General features: G+C 38.7%; 1 protein-coding gene across 4 annotated transcripts; it reads left to right on the top strand.

Annotated features, from left to right (window-relative positions):
• The first annotated feature begins 1,331 nt into the window (after positions 1–1,331).
• On the top strand, positions 1,332–16,240 carry LOC121241314 (interactor of constitutive active ROPs 3-like). Of its 4 annotated transcripts, none has more exons than XM_041139036.1 (6): positions 1,332–1,645; positions 3,001–3,104; positions 5,497–5,668; positions 6,668–8,401; positions 15,300–15,341; positions 15,738–16,240. In XM_041139036.1, the coding sequence occupies exons 2-4, from the start codon at positions 3,085–3,087 to the stop codon at positions 8,345–8,347; spliced, it is 1,872 nt and encodes a 623-aa protein (XP_040994970.1). In that variant the 5' UTR covers positions 1,332–1,645; positions 3,001–3,084; the 3' UTR covers positions 8,348–8,401; positions 15,300–15,341; positions 15,738–16,240. The 4 variants fall into 4 exon arrangements, with proteins under 4 accessions (XP_040994970.1, XP_040994969.1, XP_040994968.1 ...); XM_041139035.1 differs by lacking the exon at positions 15,300–15,341 and adding an exon at positions 2,054–2,104 and having other exon boundaries at positions 6,668–8,397; XM_041139034.1 differs by lacking the exon at positions 15,300–15,341 and having other exon boundaries at positions 6,668–8,397.
• The last annotated feature ends 4,634 nt before the right edge of the window (positions 16,241–20,874 follow it).

The following is a 20,874-nucleotide window of genomic DNA, read 5'->3' as shown; positions in this document are numbered from 1 at the left end:
CATTGCTAATCCATGTTTTCATTTCTTTTTCTTCTTCGCCTTGAACCCAAGAACACGAGACATTTTTTAAAATACATACCCATCAATCTGTTTTAGCCATGAACCACGACCTAAGTGAATAATTCCCACCAACCCATTAACTTCAACATGAGATCAAACTCAAATATTGCCAATAGATTTCTATAGAGGAAGAACCAAATACTGCCATCAAACTCAACCAAATTTCACACAAAAAATTTCACCCAAGAAAATGAGTGCCAAGGGGCTTCGGTGTGAACCAAATACTACCATCAAACTCAACCAAATACTGCCAACAGATTTCAACAAAGGGAGAATCAAATACTGCTATCAAACTCAACCAAATTTCACACAAAGAGAGTAAGAGAAAACTCACCTGTGAGAAGGGGCTTCAGTGTGAGTAGTGCCAAGGAGGAGCTGGTGATGGGAATGAGCTGGTGATGGAATGATTTGTCGACGGGAACGAGCTGCCGAGAAGGACGAACTAGCGAGGGGGTTGTTTATGGCGACGGGCTGTTAAAAGTCTTGGATGGAGTTGTTTATGGCAACGAGGAGGAGCTGGAGAGAGGGAAAAAAAATACAGAGGGAGGGAGAACAATCACGAGCCGCGGGAAAGAAACGAAATAAAAAAAAAAAAAAAAAAAAAAAAACACAAATGACTTTGCTAGAGTTCACTTCATATATAACTTGGAAAATGAATTTACTATATATCATATGGTGAATAAAGTAATGCTACTTATAGTTATAGAATGTATAAATATCGTATAATCGTTTTAAAAAATAGTAAAATTTATTATTAAAAAATTACTTTTTTATTTTCATATGGGTCCTATATTTATTTATTTTTTTCAAAATGATTGTATGATGTTTATGTATTTATGACTGCAATTATCATTTTTCTTGTAAAAACCACATTCTCTAAAATTTTGTCTTAAATTTTACTCATTTTTCATAAACTTCCCTCATTCTATTTCCTATCATTTCTCTATTCTATTAAAATAATATTTCTCTATTCTTACTTTATTATTATTTTTTTCACTTTTATTTATAACTTCTTAACTACTCAATATTTTTTATTATGTTTTGAACTATTACTCTAATGTATATCTTAAACAAAAATTTAAATTATTATTTTTAGGTATGATAATATTTTTAAAATTAATCTTGTTATATTTTAGTAATTATTTAAATTATTATTTAAAATTATAATAAATGAGTATGAAAAAAAGTATGGACGAATAGAAGAAAAATTTATTTTATTTATTAAAATAAAATATTGATAAAAAGTAATTTAGGAGATGAATAACGTAAAATAAGCCTCAAATTAAAAGAGAAACAGTGTTATTGGCACCGGCTGCGACTGCTTTAACGACCGATCTTTACCTCATGTCGTCTCTGTCACTCTACTCTCCGACCCCACTGTTTCAGAAGGCAAAAGACGCTGAGAGAGAGAGAGAGAGAGAGAGAGAGAGCGCCTCGGAAGCTGCAATAGGGTAAAAAAGAAGAAGAAGAAGAAGCAGAATCAGCTACACTACATTTGTTTAGAACGACCAATCTGCGTTTCTGAAAGAACAATAGTTCAGAATCTCTCTCACAATGTCACCAGCTTCTCCAAAAGATTCGTAAGGTAAACGAAGACACAGAATGCTGATCTTTTTCCTTTTCTTTTTCTCTTTTCGGCTTCCTCTTACTCCACCCCTAATGTTCTCTCCGTTCACCACTCTAACAAGAACCTAGAAAACAAAATAAAAAACCTCGCTTTATTGTTGCATTACTTCTTGCTGTCTAGTTTCTCACGTTTTCACGGCATCCAAACGAGGTTATATGCTTTTTTATCTTTTATCTGTATTTTTCACTCTCAATTTCTGACTCATTGTGGTGCTTCATCCCTTTAATTACGTTTATATTTTCTTTCTCTGATTGTAATGATATTTCATTATTTATTTTGAAGTTCTTTTTGGACGAAATCTAATTTTTTGCGTATAGAAAAGAGTTGTTCTGCCGAGAACTGACAAGTTGCAGCTCTTTCTTCTAGCTCGAGACCTCGATATTGCAGGCATTGAAACCCAAACCGAGTCTCAAAAAGGTTGCTTGTAGTTTTCCGACTTTAATTTTCTTTTTCCTATGAAATAACCTTCTCAGAGGGCGCCTTAAGTTGTCGTTGATATTTTCTACACAATTGCTTGCTTTTGCTGAGTTTTTTCCCAGATTTCTTTTCCTCGTTTCCTTCCATATGCTTTAGATCTGTTTGCCTTTGTTTCCAGTTAAAATCGCCCCCCAAAATATCTACTTACGCATATTCTTTTCCTCATTTCCTTCAAAATTGTCCGGGAAAATATCTAGTTATCTTTTTGTTTTTAAAAAACGAGAAAAAGATTCCGTAATATTAGGTCTGTAGAAACGAATGGACTGATCGATGGTGTTTTCGGGCTTTTCACTGACATAATCATAGGCTTAGAGCGGTTTCATAGAGCTTTTTTGTATCCAAAAAATGTCATTTCTTCGCGGCGAAACTGGAGGGGATATATAAATTGTCACGCTATGGACAAAGTTTAGTAGTTTACCATTTTATGTTCTTGTCTGTCGTGTGAAGATAATAAGGGTCATGTCTGTGATTTTATGTACTTTTCCTGTAGTAGTGGTCCCTTTTGACGATATTGAGTAACGGGTTTTCAGCATGTTGGATACAAAACAACATCATGGGTAGGTGAAGTTGAAATTTACTTAGTACTGTTTTATTAACGTTTTCAACATACTCTGACCCCACTTTTATGGCTTCTTTTTGTGGATTTTTTCTTTATTTAATTTTTATTTTCAATCAAATTTATGGCTAGGAGTATGTCTTCTGCCTTTGTGGCTTACAATAGGATGATATGGAGCACATGTCCTCTATCATGAACCCATTAATTTCATCATGTTAATTTGCATTGGATTCCCTCGCCTCAGTGTTTTTTTTTTTTTTTTTCCCCTGAACTGTGACAGCCTTTGTGGGTCAGGCAGCATTAAAGTAGCGGAGCTTATACATCAGCCTCATTTGCGCTTTGTTCCTAGAGGGGCTGTTAAATCATGCAGACCGCGAAAGCAAGGTAAACTCAAATGCTTGTTTACTCTCTTCCTTTTGGAGCCTTCTTGTGATATTGTTGCTTCGTAAAATTGAAGGGTTACCTGAGGCTGGCCGGGTAATGCTGATTAAATTCAAATCATACCATTTATATTTTTTTGCCTTCTGGGCCATTTCTTGTGTTTAAATTCAAATAATACCATTTATATTTTTTGCCATCTAGGCCATTTCTTGTCTGTTAGAACAAACTGTACTGCATGAGTACTGCATTGGTGTATGACCGAAATCTAACATTAATACTGGTTATGGATGGCATTAGTTTAATTTTTTGACTGTAATGCCAGAGATTCTTTATCTTTTAGTGCTTCATCCATTCGTAAATTTTTCTTAGGTTTGTCTTCTCTTTCCTTGGAATATTCTTATGTGTACTGCACATCACTGTTACCAATGCGTTCATGCAACTTTCACATTGAGGATCCTTTTTTTTCTAATGTTGGCAAGCCATGGCTCATAAGTTGCAAAACAATGATTTAGCTATCTGTTTTTGTCTCCTGCATTGACATGGGTCTATGCTGGGGCCTCTATGCAGTTAGAGGAACATAGAGGGCCCCAGCAAGTCCTGGGCAGAATAAGGAACAATATCATTTCCATAACCATGATGGATTGCTGGCTTATTTGCTGCTTACCTTTGTTAATCTAATTATATACCATCTATCCCCGCTGTGGAATGGGGGACCTCTGTTGTTAAAGGTAAGGCTAACTAGATGCATAGTTGACTTCTTTTGATAACTTAGTATCATTCTGTTGATTTAGACCATCGTTTCTAAGCACTAAATACTCAAATATTTTAGATTTATATATGAAGAAAATTTTCACCAACCAAATTAGAAGTTCAGTGACGCAGTGGTAATCACTTTGCATTTCAATGTACATTTGTGGTTCTGGAATACATCTGACCTGGGGCATTCCTAGGGAAGATGCAAGTGGCATAGCTTCTTATATGGGCCATAAGCTTAAGAAGTCTTAATTACACATCACAAGTGTGTTTCATTTTTCAAAATTTTTTGGTTTAATTCTCATATATATAGTGAGTGTTATCTGTCAGCCGCTATGTGGAATCCCTATGCAGAAATAGTGAAGTGTGAGAAAGTGACTTGCATGAAAATAAAAGGCTTAAGCTTTGGATATTGTTAATGCTCCTATTTATTTTAATAAGCTTTTGAAGAGTGGTCTCCTATGCTAATCTAAAGCTCCTAACCCAAAAAGTTTAAGAACCATTTATTGAAGAAAAATGATATTCATCAATTTTTTTTTTTATTGGCACTGGGTGCACAAGCCCTAAGCAAGAATTTTTCATCAAATGCACATTGGGTAATTCAAGAGAATTTTGTGTCTGATGGTCCCTAGAAATTGTTTTCACTAGGGTTCAAATCTTAGGCCTAGAGGGAGCATCCTACAAAAACCAAAGCCCTTACCACTTGAGCCAACGGTTATGTTCATCATCTTTTTTTACCATTACTTTGCTTTATCTCTTGATGCTCCATCAAATGATTGACAGATAAATGAAAGAATTCTGCAACTTACAAGTCGGTGTTGTTTACCACTCATTGTGGGACCCACTATGATGATTTATAAAATATGTTAAAAATACCACTACTTTTTCATATTAGATGATGCGACAGACTTTGAAATCAATAGTGTCTAGTGTATCACTAAACAGGCTTGTAAATAGATTTTTTCTTAATGAAAAATAACTAATATTTTTCCAGCCTTTTGATTATGCAACAAGGGATGATGAGAAGACGGTGGTTAAAATGAAGATAAATCGCATCACTTTTGATTGACTGATGATTCTGAAAAACAAAGAAATTTTCCATGGACATTGCTTTACCTCCCAATGTTTGAAATTTCTCTCCACTCTCTCTCTCTCTCAAAAGAGAACACCGTTTTCCCAAGTGTAATATAAGTGCATGACATATATTCAAATTTGACGTGTTTAGCTTTTACTTGTCTATAAAAAATACATTCAAATTTGACATCTGCAATCAATAGAGTTGGAATATATGCCAAAACTGGTGTTTAGTTCTGATCGATCCAATATATCATTATCAGAATTTTCATAACTATGTGAAATAATCTCTTACATGTCCATGTACTTCCTGGTAAAGCATAATTGAATAAAAGTTTATCAGTGAGGATGTCACAGATGGCTTGTCCATCAATTAGCTGGCTGACTGACAGTATGATCTAAAATATATTGATGAAGTGGTTTCTGCCAACCTTATGAGATTGTCACTCATGTATGCCATGATTAAATTACTTTTGTTTTAAGTTATTTCTATCCCCATAGAAGCTTGTGATTTCTGATACCAATTATAACTCATAACGGATTGCCATATCACTTATCTTAATGTCAGAAGTAGCTCCTCAGAAGTGCCTCCGAAGATTTCTTCTCGAGCCGTACGCCAACTCAAGCCAGCTGCATTAGAGACTGACTCTACATCTGCTTCGACTCAAATTAGCAGAATACCCAAAGACAGAAGCCCAAAAGTTGTTGAGCGCAGATCACCAAGAAGCCCTGTGTCCGAGGTACTCTTAATAGCTGATTCCACTGACCCTGCTGTAACAGCCTAAGTGTTAAGCTTGTTGTGTTTGGATGTATGTGCAAGCACTGACTAGCAACTATTTATGAGAACCTTGGTCTCTCTCCCCTTTAATAAATGTGTGGTCAGAAATTAGGAATGCACAATCAATTAACTCAATCTCAAATTATTGTTGAGATTTTCTTGATGTTCCTGGCAACTAGTGTTATCTTAATGTAGGTTTTCTTCTCTTAGTTCCTTTGTGTGGACTTTCTATGCAAGGTTGGGTGAGTTGGTTTTGCCCTCTTCAACTGCTCTGTACATTGTTAATGCTCTATGTTTGCATATTTATGGAGAAATCTTGTGAGGTGAAAGACTTTCTATCTGGAAAAGTATGCCATAAAACTTGGCCTGCCTCCCCTTTACAGTGCTTAATATAAAATTGTATGGGTCATATATATAATAAATATATATATGTATGTCTGCTTATGTATATGTATATGTATATCTATTTATCTAACACTAAGTTTGTTGTTGATCTCTGTTAAGATAAATATAAATGATTAAATCTACCTCTTCTCATCAGTTTAACCTTTTGAGATAAGTGGTGTTTAGCAATCTCAAGGGGGCATGTACAAGAATTAAGTTACACATTTCATTTCTTAACTTAGAGAGGGGAAGACAGAGAGAAGCTTTCTAATTCATATTTAAAAGTGGTTTTTTTTTTTTCGACTGTTTGTGAATGTAGGCACATTGCTTAACTATGTAAAACTTTCTTTATTACTGCGTTGTTTCCTGATCTGTATGTGATTACTACATGGCATATTTCTCTCCATCTGTGATTATGTAATATGGTATCTCTCCATTGCATAACTGTTACTCCAGTGCTTCTCTTTTTCTATAGAAGTGGGTGTACATATGTTGCATGATAGTTTCTGTACGTTTTCTACGAAGGTTGAGTTGAAAGTTCTCGAGGATTTCTAAACTTGCATCTTTCTTGCTCCAGAAGAAGCGCCCAAGCAGAATATCTGAATTGGAATCCCAGGTTTCTCAACTTCGAGAGGAACTGAAGAAGACAGAGGATCAGCTGAGTTTATCTGAGTCATGGAAGCAGCAAGCCCAGCCAGATGCTGAGGAGTCCAAGAAGCAACTATTGGCCCTGTCTTCAAAGCTTGAAGAGTCCCAGCAGCAGTTTCTGCAGGTGTCTGATTCTGGGGAAGCTCGTATTTTTGAGCACCAAGAGATCTCTCAAGAACAGGATCCAGCTAGGCTGTCTGAGTTTGAGGCTGTCCTGAAGCAGAATTCAGTCGAGTCAGATGCCTTGACCTCTGCCATGAATGAGATTCAGCAGCTTAAAGTCCAGCTTGAAATGGTAGCTGAATCTGAGGCTACACAAACCAAGCAGGTAGAATTAGCAAATGCAGAGCTGCACAGTTTAAAAGGAAACCTTGCTGAAACTCTCTCTCTCGTGGAGAACATGAAAAGACAGCTACAAGATTGCAGAGAATCAGAAGCTCAGGCCGAAGCAATGGTTATGGAAACTCTGCTGCAACTGGAAACTGCTAAAAAAACCGTAGAGGTGCTCGGGTCAGAAAGGTTGAAAGCCATTGAAGCTTACAACTCAATTGCCTTGGAGTTAGACCAGTCAAGGGCACGTGTCAACTTACTAGAGGGACTTGTAAGAAAACTTGAGGCAGACCTAAAAAATGCTAGTGGCGACCTTTATCAGAATCCTTCAGTTGAACATAGCCTTGAGCTGGAACTTCTAAGAACTCAAGAGATGAGGGAATATATGAAAATTAATGCAGAACTTCATTCTTTGAAGCCTGAGGTGGCACGACTAAGATCTGCTCTAGAAAGTGCTGAGACCAAATACCACGAAGAACAAATTCGAAGCACAGTGCAGATAAGAAGTGCTTATGAACTCATGGAGCAGATAAAATCTGGGTCAAATCTGAGAGAGGCTGAACTGGAGGCAGAACTAAAAAACACAAAAGCTGATGTTGAAGAGTTGAAATCAAACCTGATGGATAAGGAAACTGAATTACAGGGTGTTTTGGAGGAGAATGAGGGGTTGAATTCAAAACTTGAGAAGAACCTCTCATACCAGAAAGAATATGAACTGGAAAAGGATCTGAAGAAATTAAATGAACATATTGCAGACTTGAGGGCCAATTTGATGGATAAGGAGACAGAATTACAGAGTATAATGGAGGAAAACGAAATGATGAAATTGGAGATCAACAAGAGGGAAATGAGCAGGGCAAACGTGAATGATGAGGTTATTGCAGAAGTAGAGGCAGCAAAGTCTGCAGAGCATGAGGCTCTTGTGAAGCTTGGAGTTGTGATGGGGGAGGCAGATAAGAGCAACAGAAGAGCGGCAATGGTTACTCAGCAGCTGGAGGCAGCACAGTCAGCAAATTCAGAAATGCAAGGGGAGTTGAGAAGGCTAAAGGTGCAGTCTGACCAGTGGAGGAAGGCTGCGGAAGCAGCAGCAGCCATGCTTTCGGCAGGAAATAATGGAAAGGTAATGGAGAGAACTGGATCCTTGGACAGCAATTATAATTTGGTTGCAGGGAAGTTTAGTTCACCTTACTCGGAAGAGACGGAGGATGATTTACTGAAGAAGAAAAACATTAACATGCTAAAGAAGATTGGAGTACTCTGGAAGAAGCCACAGAAATAGAAAGACCTTGTTTGTGTTGCTATTACACCGCCCCTATTATTATTTACACGGTACAAACTCCTTTTCTCATTTCTTAACTTCATGTTTTATATTTTGACAGCTAGAGTTTAGTTTGTCAGTACAGCCATGTTTAATTCCTGAAGTAAATGTTGGCACTCTCCCGAAGCTCTCAATTATAGTGTAATGGCACAGTGATTTTCTATGCTATCTGAGATCATTTTATCTAATCCACAAAGATATGTTGTAGGTGCAAATATCCTGTTTTATACAAACATTGAGCTGCCTGTTTTTGAGTTCAAAAGAGGAACTTTGTCAACAAGTTCTAGGACACTGACCGAATTAATGGGGGACATGGTTTCTCCTGATATGGGTCTCTCTTAAGGAACCTGTTTACTACACTTTTTGAGTCCTCATAGACAACTGATCATCTAAATAATACCACATAAACATATAAAATATTTTACAACGACAAGATTAACAAAAGATGGATATTATTTCTAAATGGTTTAGTTGATATATTATTCTTTCTAAAGTGGCTCATGCCACTAGGAGAGAGCATTTTAAAAATATACCTCAATTGGTGCAATGGATTCAGAACTAATGGGTCACTAAAAGTTCCTGCTGGTGGTTCCATGAATTTGCTTTTCATCAGAGTAAAAGTTCAATCTAAGAACTGCCTTTTTTTTGTTCTTAAAACACATATAGCATACATATAAGATACCAGTGAGTGTGTGTGTGTACGCGCGCATGTTGGCATCTATGTTTTCACACTCTATAGGGCATTTTATCGAGAATTAGCTTACTTGTTAGTGCCAAACAAGGTCGGAGTAGGATTAACTGTCAATTGCTTTTCTCAAGTTTTATTTACTGAAATTATCATCCTGGTTTGTCTTTAGGACATATTACTCTTTAGTTGTACATAACATGTCAACCAGGGTAAAGTCAGTGGGAGATATAACAGCTCTTTTTATCCTAATATGGTGTTTTATCTGTGTATTTTTATTGTAATAAAGGATTATGCTTGTTCGATGTTAGAACTTAGGATTTCCATTCAAAAAGTCTGCACATGCAAAATGTAGAGTCAAGGTTCGATTTCTCTTTTCTCTCCGTACACATGCGAAATATTCACACAGCTAGTGTTTCTTCGTCGTTAGCTTTTTGTTAATGGCGTAGGAATATTGTGGTTAAACTATTCTTTGACGTTGGTGGCTGTGGGTGTTGGTTAGTGTTCTGCTACACTGGATAGTGCCAGCCATGAAACGTGTTGTGATTGAGGCTAAGCTTTTTGAGGTGAGTAGAGATGGGTGTTATGTATTTTTGAGTGAGAAAGGACGGAAAGGGGTGAAAAATATGAGAGTAGGGTTGGGGACTGCTAGGTGGTTTTGTAGAGCTCTGGAGGGTGGTCTGAAGGCTACATATAGGGGTTTCTACTCTGCTCACAGGGATGGGGACAGAGGCTATATTGCTCAAAGCTGTTCCAATGCTAGAGGGACTTATATGGTTCTGGCGGAGTATGGAGGTGGTGGGAGAAGGAGTTTCATCTTTATCCCTGAAGGCAGAGGTGGTGTGGGCTGGAGGAACCTAATGGTGGTGTTGCAGGATGCTATTAAAGATGGTGTTGCACTTGCGAAACCTTTGCATGGAGTTCATCCGTTGTCATTCAGGGAGGCGCTTGTTGGTCGACATGAGGGGCCTTGGGTTGCGAAGGGATCAGAAACGTCAGGATTGCTCAAGCTTGGTGGTGCTCCATCTTTGGAGAGGGGTCAGTTCAGCGACGTTAATGGCAGGGAGGGTGTTGGTCCGAATAAGGAAACTTTGGTAGGCCTTAGCTGTTATCGAAATACGCTTGGGAGAACTAAATGATATAGTTGGTTGGCTGAAACGCAACGTTTTGGGGCAAGAGATGGAACCTCACGGGGGCTTAGGAAAGGGACAGGCTTTGGGCGCAGTAGATGGGCCTCAGCCCAAGGTTATTCTCGACCTAGCAGACTTCGTCGGGACTCCGAAGGCCGCTGTTGACCCATTGGTCCGTGGGCCCAATTCAACATCGTCGATGAGGCTTCAAGTGGGCTTGCCGCAGGCGACCGCGCCGATGGTCTCGATGCAGTCTGTCGCTCCATTGGCGACGGCACCAACGCCGACGGAGGGTCCTTTTCCAGTGCGTGAGGGTCTGGTTTGTAGCCAAATGGAGGGATCTCTTCCTCCTTTGGCTGCGGGACCCTCACAGACTTGTCCGACCGTGGTTGCCGACTCGGCCTCGACTCAGGTTACGCCGGCGAGGGTGGTAGATCAAATTCTACCGTCGCGCGAGGAGGAGAAATCGCAGATTCTGTCTACGTTCTGTAGTTTTCAAGAAGTTGACTCCCAGAAATCGCCGATCCATACCGTAGAACCCTCATTTCTTCAGTTGGGTCTTTGTTCTATCTACGATGAACATCTGGAGGTACTATCGGAAGAAGGAGAAATAAGGAGGGGGTTTTCTTGGAAGATAAAGCTGGGGGGTTATTGCAGGGACTCTTGGAGGTTCATGTGGACTTCTCGGATTCTCTTGTTGTGGACAAAGTGGGCACTGTTGTAGAATGGAAAGGAAACAATCTGTTTGGGGGGGAGGGAGACGCAGTAGTAAGGGAGCCTTTTCCATTATATTGTTCGTTACTGAATGACTTTGAATCCTCTGAGTGGGTATTCCAAAAGGTAAAGGAAATTCAACAAATTGTGGGTATGAAATATGTGGGATATGAAGAACAGTTTATGGCCCTCCTCACGTCCATTAAGGCGAGTCATACTCAGTCCACAAAAGCTGATTCTAAGAAGAAAAGGGAGCTTAATAGGCTTAATTGGTTGTTGAATGAGGGTAGCTCAAGCCGCGTTAGGTCCAAAGGGAAGGGGTCGACTGTGTCTTTATGAAGCCAAAAATTGTGTCTTGGAACGTTCGCGGGTTGAACGAGGCTAATAAACGGCTACTCATAAGAAATTTACTTCGGGATTGGAAGGCGGATATTGTATGTTTACAAGAAACCAAACTGAAATTGGTAAACAGAAAACTCGTGAGAAATGTGTGGGGTTGCCCGTATGCAAATTGGGCCTATCTAGCTTCTGAGGGGGCATCGGGTGGTATTTTGGTGATGTGGGATAAAAGGGTTGTGGAGAAGATGGAGGAGTTTGTAGGGGAATTTACAGTGGCTTGTTCTTTTAAGATGGTAGAGGATAATTTCTTGTGGGCTTTTGCAGGCGTTTATGGACCGAACGTTGACAATATTAGAAGTCATTTGTGGGATGAAATGGCTGCTATCTATAGTGGGTGGGGACTTCCTTGTTGCATTGGAGGAGATTTTAATGTAGTAAGGTTCCCTAGTGAAAGATCTGGAAGCACCTGATTACAGCCAGCCATGGCTGAATTTTCAGAGTGCATTTTTTATCTGAATTTGGTTGAACTCCCTCTAGTTGGTGGTCTCTTCACATGGTCTAACAGTCAAACTTGGTCTCGACTGGATAGATTTTTAATATTGCCGGATTGGGAAAGCCATTATCCGGAGGTATGTCAGAAGCAACTGCCCCGTCTATGCTCGGATCATTTTCCAATATTATTAGATGGAGGTGGTATTCAAGGAGGGCGACGTTATTTCAAGTTCGAAAACATGTGGCTTAAAAGCGATGGCTTCGTGGAGATGGTAAGGCTTTGGCGGTCTTCTTATCAGTTTTATGGTACCCCCTCTTATATTCTTGCAGGCAAAGTGAAAGCGTTAGAGGAAGATTTAAAGCTTTGGAATTTCCAATCGTTTGGAAATATAGGGGAGCAAAAGAAAACTCTAATGGAGGAGTTACAGAATCTTGAAAGGATTATTGAGGATAGGACTCTTACCCTAGAGGAAGCTTCAAGCAAGAAAGCGCTGGCATCAGAGCTGGAAAGGGTTTTAACTTTAGAAGAGATCTCTTGGCGACAGAAGTCGAGCTCTTTGGTTGAAGGAAGGGGATCGAAGCAAAATTTTTTTCCATAAAGTGGCTAACTCTCATCAGAGAACTAACTCTATTGAGATGCTGAAAATCAACGGTAGTGATTGCACAAAGGCCCCTGTGATCAGGGAACATGTGAATTTCTATGATCTTCTATTTACAGAAAATGAGGGCTGGAGGCCCAAACTAGATGGACTTGGTTTTGAGTCCTTAGAACCACAGACAGCATCCTGGTTGGAAAGATCTTTTGAGGAGGTGGAGGTATTGGATGTGGTTCGTAAGATGGTAAAGGATAAAGCACTAGGTCCCGATGGCTTTACGATGGGATTTTTCAAACATGTTGGGAAGTCGTGAAAGATGACATTATGAGTGTGTTTCAGGAGCTTTTCTCGGCAGGGAAATTCAAGAAAAGTCTGAATGCTACTTTTATTGCTTTGATTCCGAAGAAATCTGGAGCTGTGGAGTTGAAGGACTTTAGGCCCATTGGCCTCATTAATGGGATATACAAAATCATTTCAAAGGTGCTTGCTAACATGTTAGAGGTGGCAATTGATAAAGTAATCTCAAAGCCACAAAATGTTTTTGTAAGGGGTTGTCAGATTCTACTAGATATGGAAAAAGCATATGATCATGTTAACTGGGAATTCCTCTTGTACTTACTGAAGAGATGTGGCTTTGGGGAGAGGTGGTGTATGTGGATCAGATGGTGCATTTCAACGGCAAGATTTTCAGTCTTGATCAATGGTAACCCAGAGGGTTTTTTCAATAGCTCTCGAGGCTTAAGACAGGGTGATCCCTTGTTCCCTCTGCTTTTCGTTATCGTCATGGAGGCTTTGAGTAGGATGTTATCGGCTGTGGTTAGTTATGGTTTTATGGCTGGATTTTTTGTGGGTGATCCACAAAGGGGCCATATCTCGGTTTCCCACTTATTATTCACAGATGACACTTTAATTTTCTGTGATGCAGACCAAGATCAACTTAGGGCACTGAAGGCGCTTCTTTTTTGTTTCGAAGCAGCGTCAGGTTTAAAAGTTAACTTTGATAAATCAGAGTTAGTGCCTGTTGGAAATGTCAACATTTCTCAGCAGTTGGCTAACACTCTTGGGTGCAAGGTCGCTTCTCTTCCTATGACATATTTGGGGTTACCATTGGGGGCTGCTTCACGGGCTTTGTCTATTTGGAACACAGTTATTGAGAAAATAGAATGAAGATTGGCTGGGTGGAAGAGACTGTATTTGTCGAAAGGAGGCCGGGTGACTCTTATCAAGAGTACTCTCTCTAACCTACCAACTTACTTTCTATCATTATTTCCAATTCCAGCTAGTCTGGCGGCGCGAATCGAAAAACTTTATCGGGATTTCTTATGGAGTGGGATGGGAGATGAATTCAAGTTTCATCTAGTCAGTTGGGATAAGGTATGCAGACCAATTCCTTCAGGTGGATTGGGGATAAAGAATTTGAGAACTTTTAATTGGGAATTGCTTGGGAAATGGCTTTGGAGATACAATATAGAACCAGAAGCTCTATGGAAATTAGTGGTTGATTGCAAACATGGTAAGATGGAGGGGAGTGGTGTACTAGAGAGGGGAATGGGTCCTATGGGGTGGGGGTTTGGAAGCACATACAACGTGGTTGGGGGGTGTTTTCTCGTCATACTAAATTTTTGGTGGGGGAGGGTACTCGTATAAAATTTTGGAGAGACATTTGGTGTGGGGAGGAGGCTCTAGCGGACGCATTCCCTTCCGTTTTTCGTGTGGCATGTGATCAAGAGGCTTCTGTGGCGGATCTCATGGTTCGCTCAGGGGATCAACTCCATTGGAACGTCACCTTTAGTAGAGCAGTTCATGACTGGGAACTTAATAGTGTTGAGGCCTTTTTCAGTCGAGTGTACTCTACGAAGATGTCTGGTTTGAGAGAAGATAAGCTGTGGTGGAATCCGGTAGGTAAGGGTGTTTTTTCGGTTCGTTCCTTCTATAAGTCCCTTACTAAGCTTCCAAACACGCATTTTCCTTAGAGAGGTTTGTGGAGGAATAAGGCACCTCCAAAAGCACTATTTTTCACTTGGATAGAGGCTCTGGGTAAGATTTTGACCACTGATACTCTGCGGAAGCGCTGGGTTATTATTCTAGAATGGTGTTGTATGTGCAAGAAAGCTGGCGAGACAGTGGATCATCTATTGCTACATTGTGAGACAGCTAGAGCACTGTGGAGCGATGTGTTCATTCGAATAGGGTTGAATTGGGTCATGCCTGCTACAGTGGTAGAGTTATTGGCTTGCTGGGTAATGCCGGGTGGTGCTCCACAAATCAAAGCTATATGGAAGATGGTTCCTATTTGTATTATGTGGTGCATATGGCGGGAGCGTAATGAGCGGACTTTTGATGATTAGGAGCGGACAATAGATGATCTTAGAATTTTATTTTGCCGCACCTTACTTCTATGGGCTAGTGCTGTAGATTTTAATGGTCTAACTGTACATGATTTTCTTCTTTCTTTTTTAGTATCTAGATAGGTCCTATCTTTTGTATTCCACCTTGTATACCTGGGCTTTGCCTATTCTTATTTATACTACCGTTTCCTTATAAAAAAAATTACTGAAACAATCTCGTTGGTTTTCCTCTTGAACATATTACTCCCTCTGGTATAAATTTACACATTTCATTCTCTGAAGTTTAGAAATTGATCAAATTATCACTCTGTTAGTGTTAGTTAGTGTCCTATATAACAACACTTCAACTGAGTGAAACTCTTACCATGCTTGAACGTCCAATAGGCTTTGGACGTGTTTGTAATGCCTCGTCATCATTGCCGTCTGTAAAATAAAATCCACTATAGCATAAAATTTTCGAAGTTGCACTTTTACACCTAAGCGCCCTAAATGATGTTGCACTATTCAACAAAACCTCTTTCAATATTAATGGAAGGAGAAGAAAGATAAAGCCAAAGATTCTCCCAAATCGAAAACCCTAACAGCCGTGTCATCATTGACAGGTACAAAGAAGTGGGGAGGAACACCATCACCCTTTTTGGGATGCGCTAGGTATGATACTTGAAAGCACCCATGCTTTAATTTGAGATTCTGTTTCATATAGTCATAGAAAACCTCACCTCACCCTTGAAGGAGGTGAATAGTACCAACAGGAGTTGTGAGTTTCAAATGATCCTTGAGGCTTGTAACGGGACCAAAAAAAATCTGGTCCTCATTTTTATGATCTTTAAATTTGTAAAATGAAAAATCTGCATTTGAAACTGTATGGGATCAAAATTTGGTAAAATTTACCTTATTTGATGAGCACACTTGTTTTGGTGTACCAGCCTCATGAGTGTGTATGCACGTTGTTTACATTCAAACTGAATGCATATCACATGCCTACCTAATAATAGATGCACTCTAACAAGCTAATTGTGTGATGACTTTTGGATTTCAATGCAGTACTGGGATGTTTGATGCTGCCTTTTCTATTGGTATGATGAAGTAATTTTCGATCGTGGACTACAACTTTTACCAAAAATGGTGAGAATTAAAAATTTGGAGAACCATGTTTTTTTTATGGAAAAGGCAAAAGGAAAGAGGTTAATGTTCTTTTTGGTGTTGCCTTGACGGGTTTTGTTTTGTTTTTTCATCGAGAGGACGATGGGAAAATCAGTCAATATACCTCCCTTGATCTGTATTATATATGGTGTATAGGCAACAATCTGTGCAATGACTCGGAAATATGTATAAAGTTTAATGCTTGTATTATGTGTAGAAACTGTCATTGTTGTAGTATGTTTGGAAGTTGACTTCGTCATGTATTTTATGGGACCCTATAAATTACTTGTAATGAACTGAGTGTACTGTGTACATCATGTCTGCAAACTCTCTGTACATCATGTGAATATGTACTGGATTAGGTACTACTGTAATGTATGTAATACGGACACTTGGTTCTCAGTATATCACATGCCATGTCAATAAATAAAAAAATTAATGCTATAAATGCTTAAAAGTATCAATTCTAATTCACATGGAATATTGTGATAATACGGAAGTACCACATCATGATCTAGACTTCAGGATTACCTAATAATTTTCTGAATTATGACAATGCAAGTTTTTAGACTCGATTGTTTTGTATAATATAAGTGATTCTTTGACAGAGGAAAAATGATTACACGTAAAAAAGTGATGGCTCGTTGATTTTGTCCCAAACGCATAAACTGATAAGATGTAAATTTAATTATTTATATTATATTCTTAAAATGTATGGCCAAACCGGTTCTTGATTTTATAAGTTTTGATCAAAATGGTCCTCAAGTTAAGTTTTGTACTAATTGTCACCGTGTAGTTGATCAAAAAAAAAAAATCAGTGTAGTTTCTAACATGCATTCATGCATATAGGACAAGATTAATGGACAGAGTGGATGCTTCTGGCTCGGAGGGAAGCCGTCATTAGCTGCAAAGACTGCCTTGAGATAGATATATCTATCCCATATATAAGGAGTAGCGATAAACACAACACTTTACACAATACATGTTATAAAATAAAGGTATTTTTGTAAAATGATGTTAGTTTTATAAGATATTTTATAAAAATACCCCTCCTTTTAAAATACAGTTGTATAAAATATTGTGTATTTATCATTTTTCTATCGAAAAGCGTAAAAGCAGTTATGACCCTATGAACGCTGGATTTTGTTTGATGTAGACCATTTTTCCTTTGGTTGTTGCGTTGATGGCATTGTGCATGTACGTAAAGAGTGCACATCGTCGTGCACCTAGGGGGCTTAATGGGACCATTTTTCCTTTGGTTGTTGTGTTGATGGCATTGTGCATGTACATAAAGAGTGCACATCGTCGTGCACCTAGGGGGCTTAACGGGGACCATTTTTCCTTAGTTGTTGCGTTGATGGCATTGTGCATGTACGTAAGGAGTGCACATCGTCATGCACCTAGGGGGTTTAATGGGATAGGCATGTAAGCCCACCATCCCGTTGCATGTTGCGGGCCAAGACTGACCACCACACTGGATGGCCAGGTAGAAATGGCAAGACCTTTCCCTCTGCCCCTCACCTCTGCGTGCAACAAGAGCTGACAGGAGGACCCTGCCGGCAGTCCACTAGCCCACTGTGTGTGTACCGATGGTGGCATAGGGGCATCTTCAGTCGTGGGACCCATAAGGAGAGACCTCAAAAATCATTAAAAACGAATTATGTCTCCAGAATGGCACTCCTTGCCCAATGGTGTGCTCGGAGGCACCCCACGAATGTAGAGAGGATCTCCCGCGTTGGATAGATATTGGTTGGCAGGCAACTCGCTAGCCATGATGGCCTCGCAATGGCGGGCAATACCACCCAAAGGAGACTGTGGGCAAGTGCTTGGCTTGCCCACCAAAGCTTGCCACCCTCGTGGTGGGGAACGATCCCACCAATCGAGAGGGCCTCACCATGGAGGGCAACAAGCCCGCCACCAAAGGAAGGCAGTGGTGCCCACCGTAGCTTGCCGCTCTCGTGGTGGGAAACGAACCCGTCATGTATTGATCAATGCGTACAGATTGAGAAAGGCTGGCAAGAGTGTAACCCCCCAGCCACGAGGGATTTCCCTACAGACACCATGAGCTTCTTGGGGGCTTCTTCTATTTTCCTCTTGGGGGGTTCAAAGACATCATCTTGTTCCTCTAGGCAAAAGGGTCTTTATCCTCAATTGTACTAAGAGATAAGTGACGCCATGAGAGACTGTACAAATATCAAGCATAGTGGATTTGCCCCCAAACACCCTGTAAATTGTGTGTTTATGACAAACTATGTAAATTTGTGTGTCTCTCTCTAATTTATATTTCATTTATTATTTACTTTCATGGATAAACACAAGGGCACCATATCAATGCCTAAGTCACTATCGTGGAACGGTCAATCGCAACGTTGGGCTTCAACCATATTGAAAAATGCATCAACTGTGGTTTATGATGGACTATGTCATATGTTTACCATAAAGATAAAAGAATTAATGGTGTCATTAAAAATTCATTGCAACCAGATTTCTCCTTATATAGCACTTTGTATCACTTCCTCCAGAGGTTTCAGTGTAGCCTTTTTGTAGTACTTTGCTTATACTTAGATTTTCATCAGTTCTTATATTAAATTGTTTATGATTTCTAATGTGAATCTTATATTAAATGATTTTCATGTATCATGTCTAGGGCTAAGTAAAAATTCAAAAATTTGACTCCGACTTCGACTCTGACTTCAATAGTATATATATGTTATAAAAATATATATTATTTATATATTGATTATATATATTAGTATAGTTATATAACTAGAACTTATATAGTTAAATTCAATAATATACTTGTACGAGCTAATTTTATAAAATATATACTTATACTATAATATAAATAGACTAATAATTCAGTATAAGTAAACATCATAGTATTAATAGCATACATAATCAAATATAGAAATGAGTTAGACACTAGTATAGAAATAAATCTAATATAATAAGTTAAAAAAGCGTAATACTATAATATCATAACATGTAATTAGACATTAGAAATAAGTTTAGTATATAATTAAGTTAGAAATAGGTTAGACATTAGTATAATAACATGCAATACTAATGTATGATAATATGTAATTAGACACTATAGTGTAAGTACTCTGGTATAGAAATAAATTAGACACTAGTATAGAAATAAGTCTAGTATAGTTATAAGTTATAAATAAGTTAGACACGACTATAATATAACAACATGTAATATTATATTACAATAGCATGTAATTAGACACTAGTATAGAAATAAATATAATATAATAAGTTAATAACACATAATACTATAATATAATAACACGTAATTAGAAACTATAGTATAAATCTAGTATAAAAATAAGTAAGATTTTAGTATAGAAATAAGTCTAATGTAATAAGTTAATAACACGAAATATTATAGTATAATAACATGTAATTAGATACTAGTGAATTAATATTTATTAATAATACATACTAACAATTAAATTTAGCGTTGAGAAAAATTATAAAAACCTTAAATAAAAAACTTATGGCTAAAAAAAAGATTAAAATTCAATTTAGGGTTTTAAAAAATAGGGTTTGGTTTAGGGAAAAAAATTTAAAAGCTCAAAACCGTAGCAGCCAAGCCCAAAATAGGGTTCAGGGTTAAAACGACGTCGTTCATCAATGTAACCCCCAACCCAAACCTCATTCAAGCAAAATGACATCATTTTCAGAAGGAGAACATAGGTAGAAACCCTGACTATTCAAAACAACATCATTTCTAGAGGAAAAAAGGGTGTCATTTTGATTAGTTAGGGTTTCACAACATATTGCCTCTCTCTCTCTTCTCCTATCATGCTGTCGTCCCTCCATTGCCCCTCGTCGTCGAACCCCCCGCAACCTCACTCACTCTCAGGCACATCGCCTCTCTCTCTCTCTCTCTCTCTCTCTCTCTCTTCTCCCACCATGCAACGGTCCCTCTGCGCATTCCTAGCTCCTAGAATAGCCACTGCCCCTCGCCGTCGATTCCTTCTCCTCCAGGTTTCCCCCATCCCTAGCAATGGGGTGCACATATGTCTTGTTGTAATGGATATGAGATGATGTATGCACGGCACGTGAGGCCCTCGTGTGGATTGAAATGAACTCACTGTAATAGCGAATAGGGCAAGTTGATAGGCAGTGAAGATATTGGTTTCGTGCACACAACCGTGTGGAGACTTGAAAACAGTAGATGTTCCTCAACCATCATTAAAGTAGAAAAAAAAAACTAGGAAAGTGTTGGAGAAAATGGAAGATAGACCCAATGGCGGAGAAGGAGGGAGGAGAAGCGATCGAGGAGATCGAGATAGGCATAGGCCTGGTGGAGCTTGGAGGGGGTTGGTTTGTTGGAGGGAGAGATAAGAGATCAGAACTTCATTGTTAGAAAAGGAGAGACGGTTTTTGGATTGATGATTAAGTTATGGACTTGATTATGCAAAGAAGTTTTTTTTAAGAAAAAAAAAAAAAACCGTCACATTAGATTCCATTGAAACTTGCATGGTACTACTCAATTGACTGTATATATAGCCATTCTCGTGCTCCATTTTGGACGAGGTGCTGATTGCAGGATTTGACTGCAAGGGGAATGGCTATTGGAGTATTTAGGGGTGTCTCTTTTGGTCCGCTTTAAAAGGAATGGTGAAGATCTTTCGAATGCGGAGAGCAAAGAGACCAACATTCCAGTTGATATATCCTTCAAAAAATCATGCTATAGTTCCATGAGTGTTTGGTTCTTATCAGTCAAATGATTTAATGATTATAACCTAATTGACATATCTTTTTGAAAAAACAGAAAGTTCTAAGTACCCTTCAAGGTACTCCAATCATAATCTTCACTACTACTTCTTTTAGAGTATAATATATGGACTCTCGAGCGTGACTTTGGGCCTTTCTTAAGCCATTAATTAGATGAATCGCGTCACATAAAAATGTTAATTATATTCAATTATGGTCTTGTACAATTAGAGCGTCTTAACTTTTGTTTTTGGAATCACATCTCATGCTATAGATTATTCGAGTTTTGCACTTTTAATTTTCGACCTAC

The sequence above is a fragment of the Juglans microcarpa x Juglans regia genome, chromosome 7S, assembly GCF_004785595.1.
Source record: "Juglans microcarpa x Juglans regia isolate MS1-56 chromosome 7S, Jm3101_v1.0, whole genome shotgun sequence".
NCBI lineage: Eukaryota > Viridiplantae > Streptophyta > Magnoliopsida > Fagales > Juglandaceae > Juglans > Juglans microcarpa x Juglans regia.
Note: the sequence above shows the minus strand (reverse complement) of the source record. Positions and strands in the feature narration are given on the sequence as shown.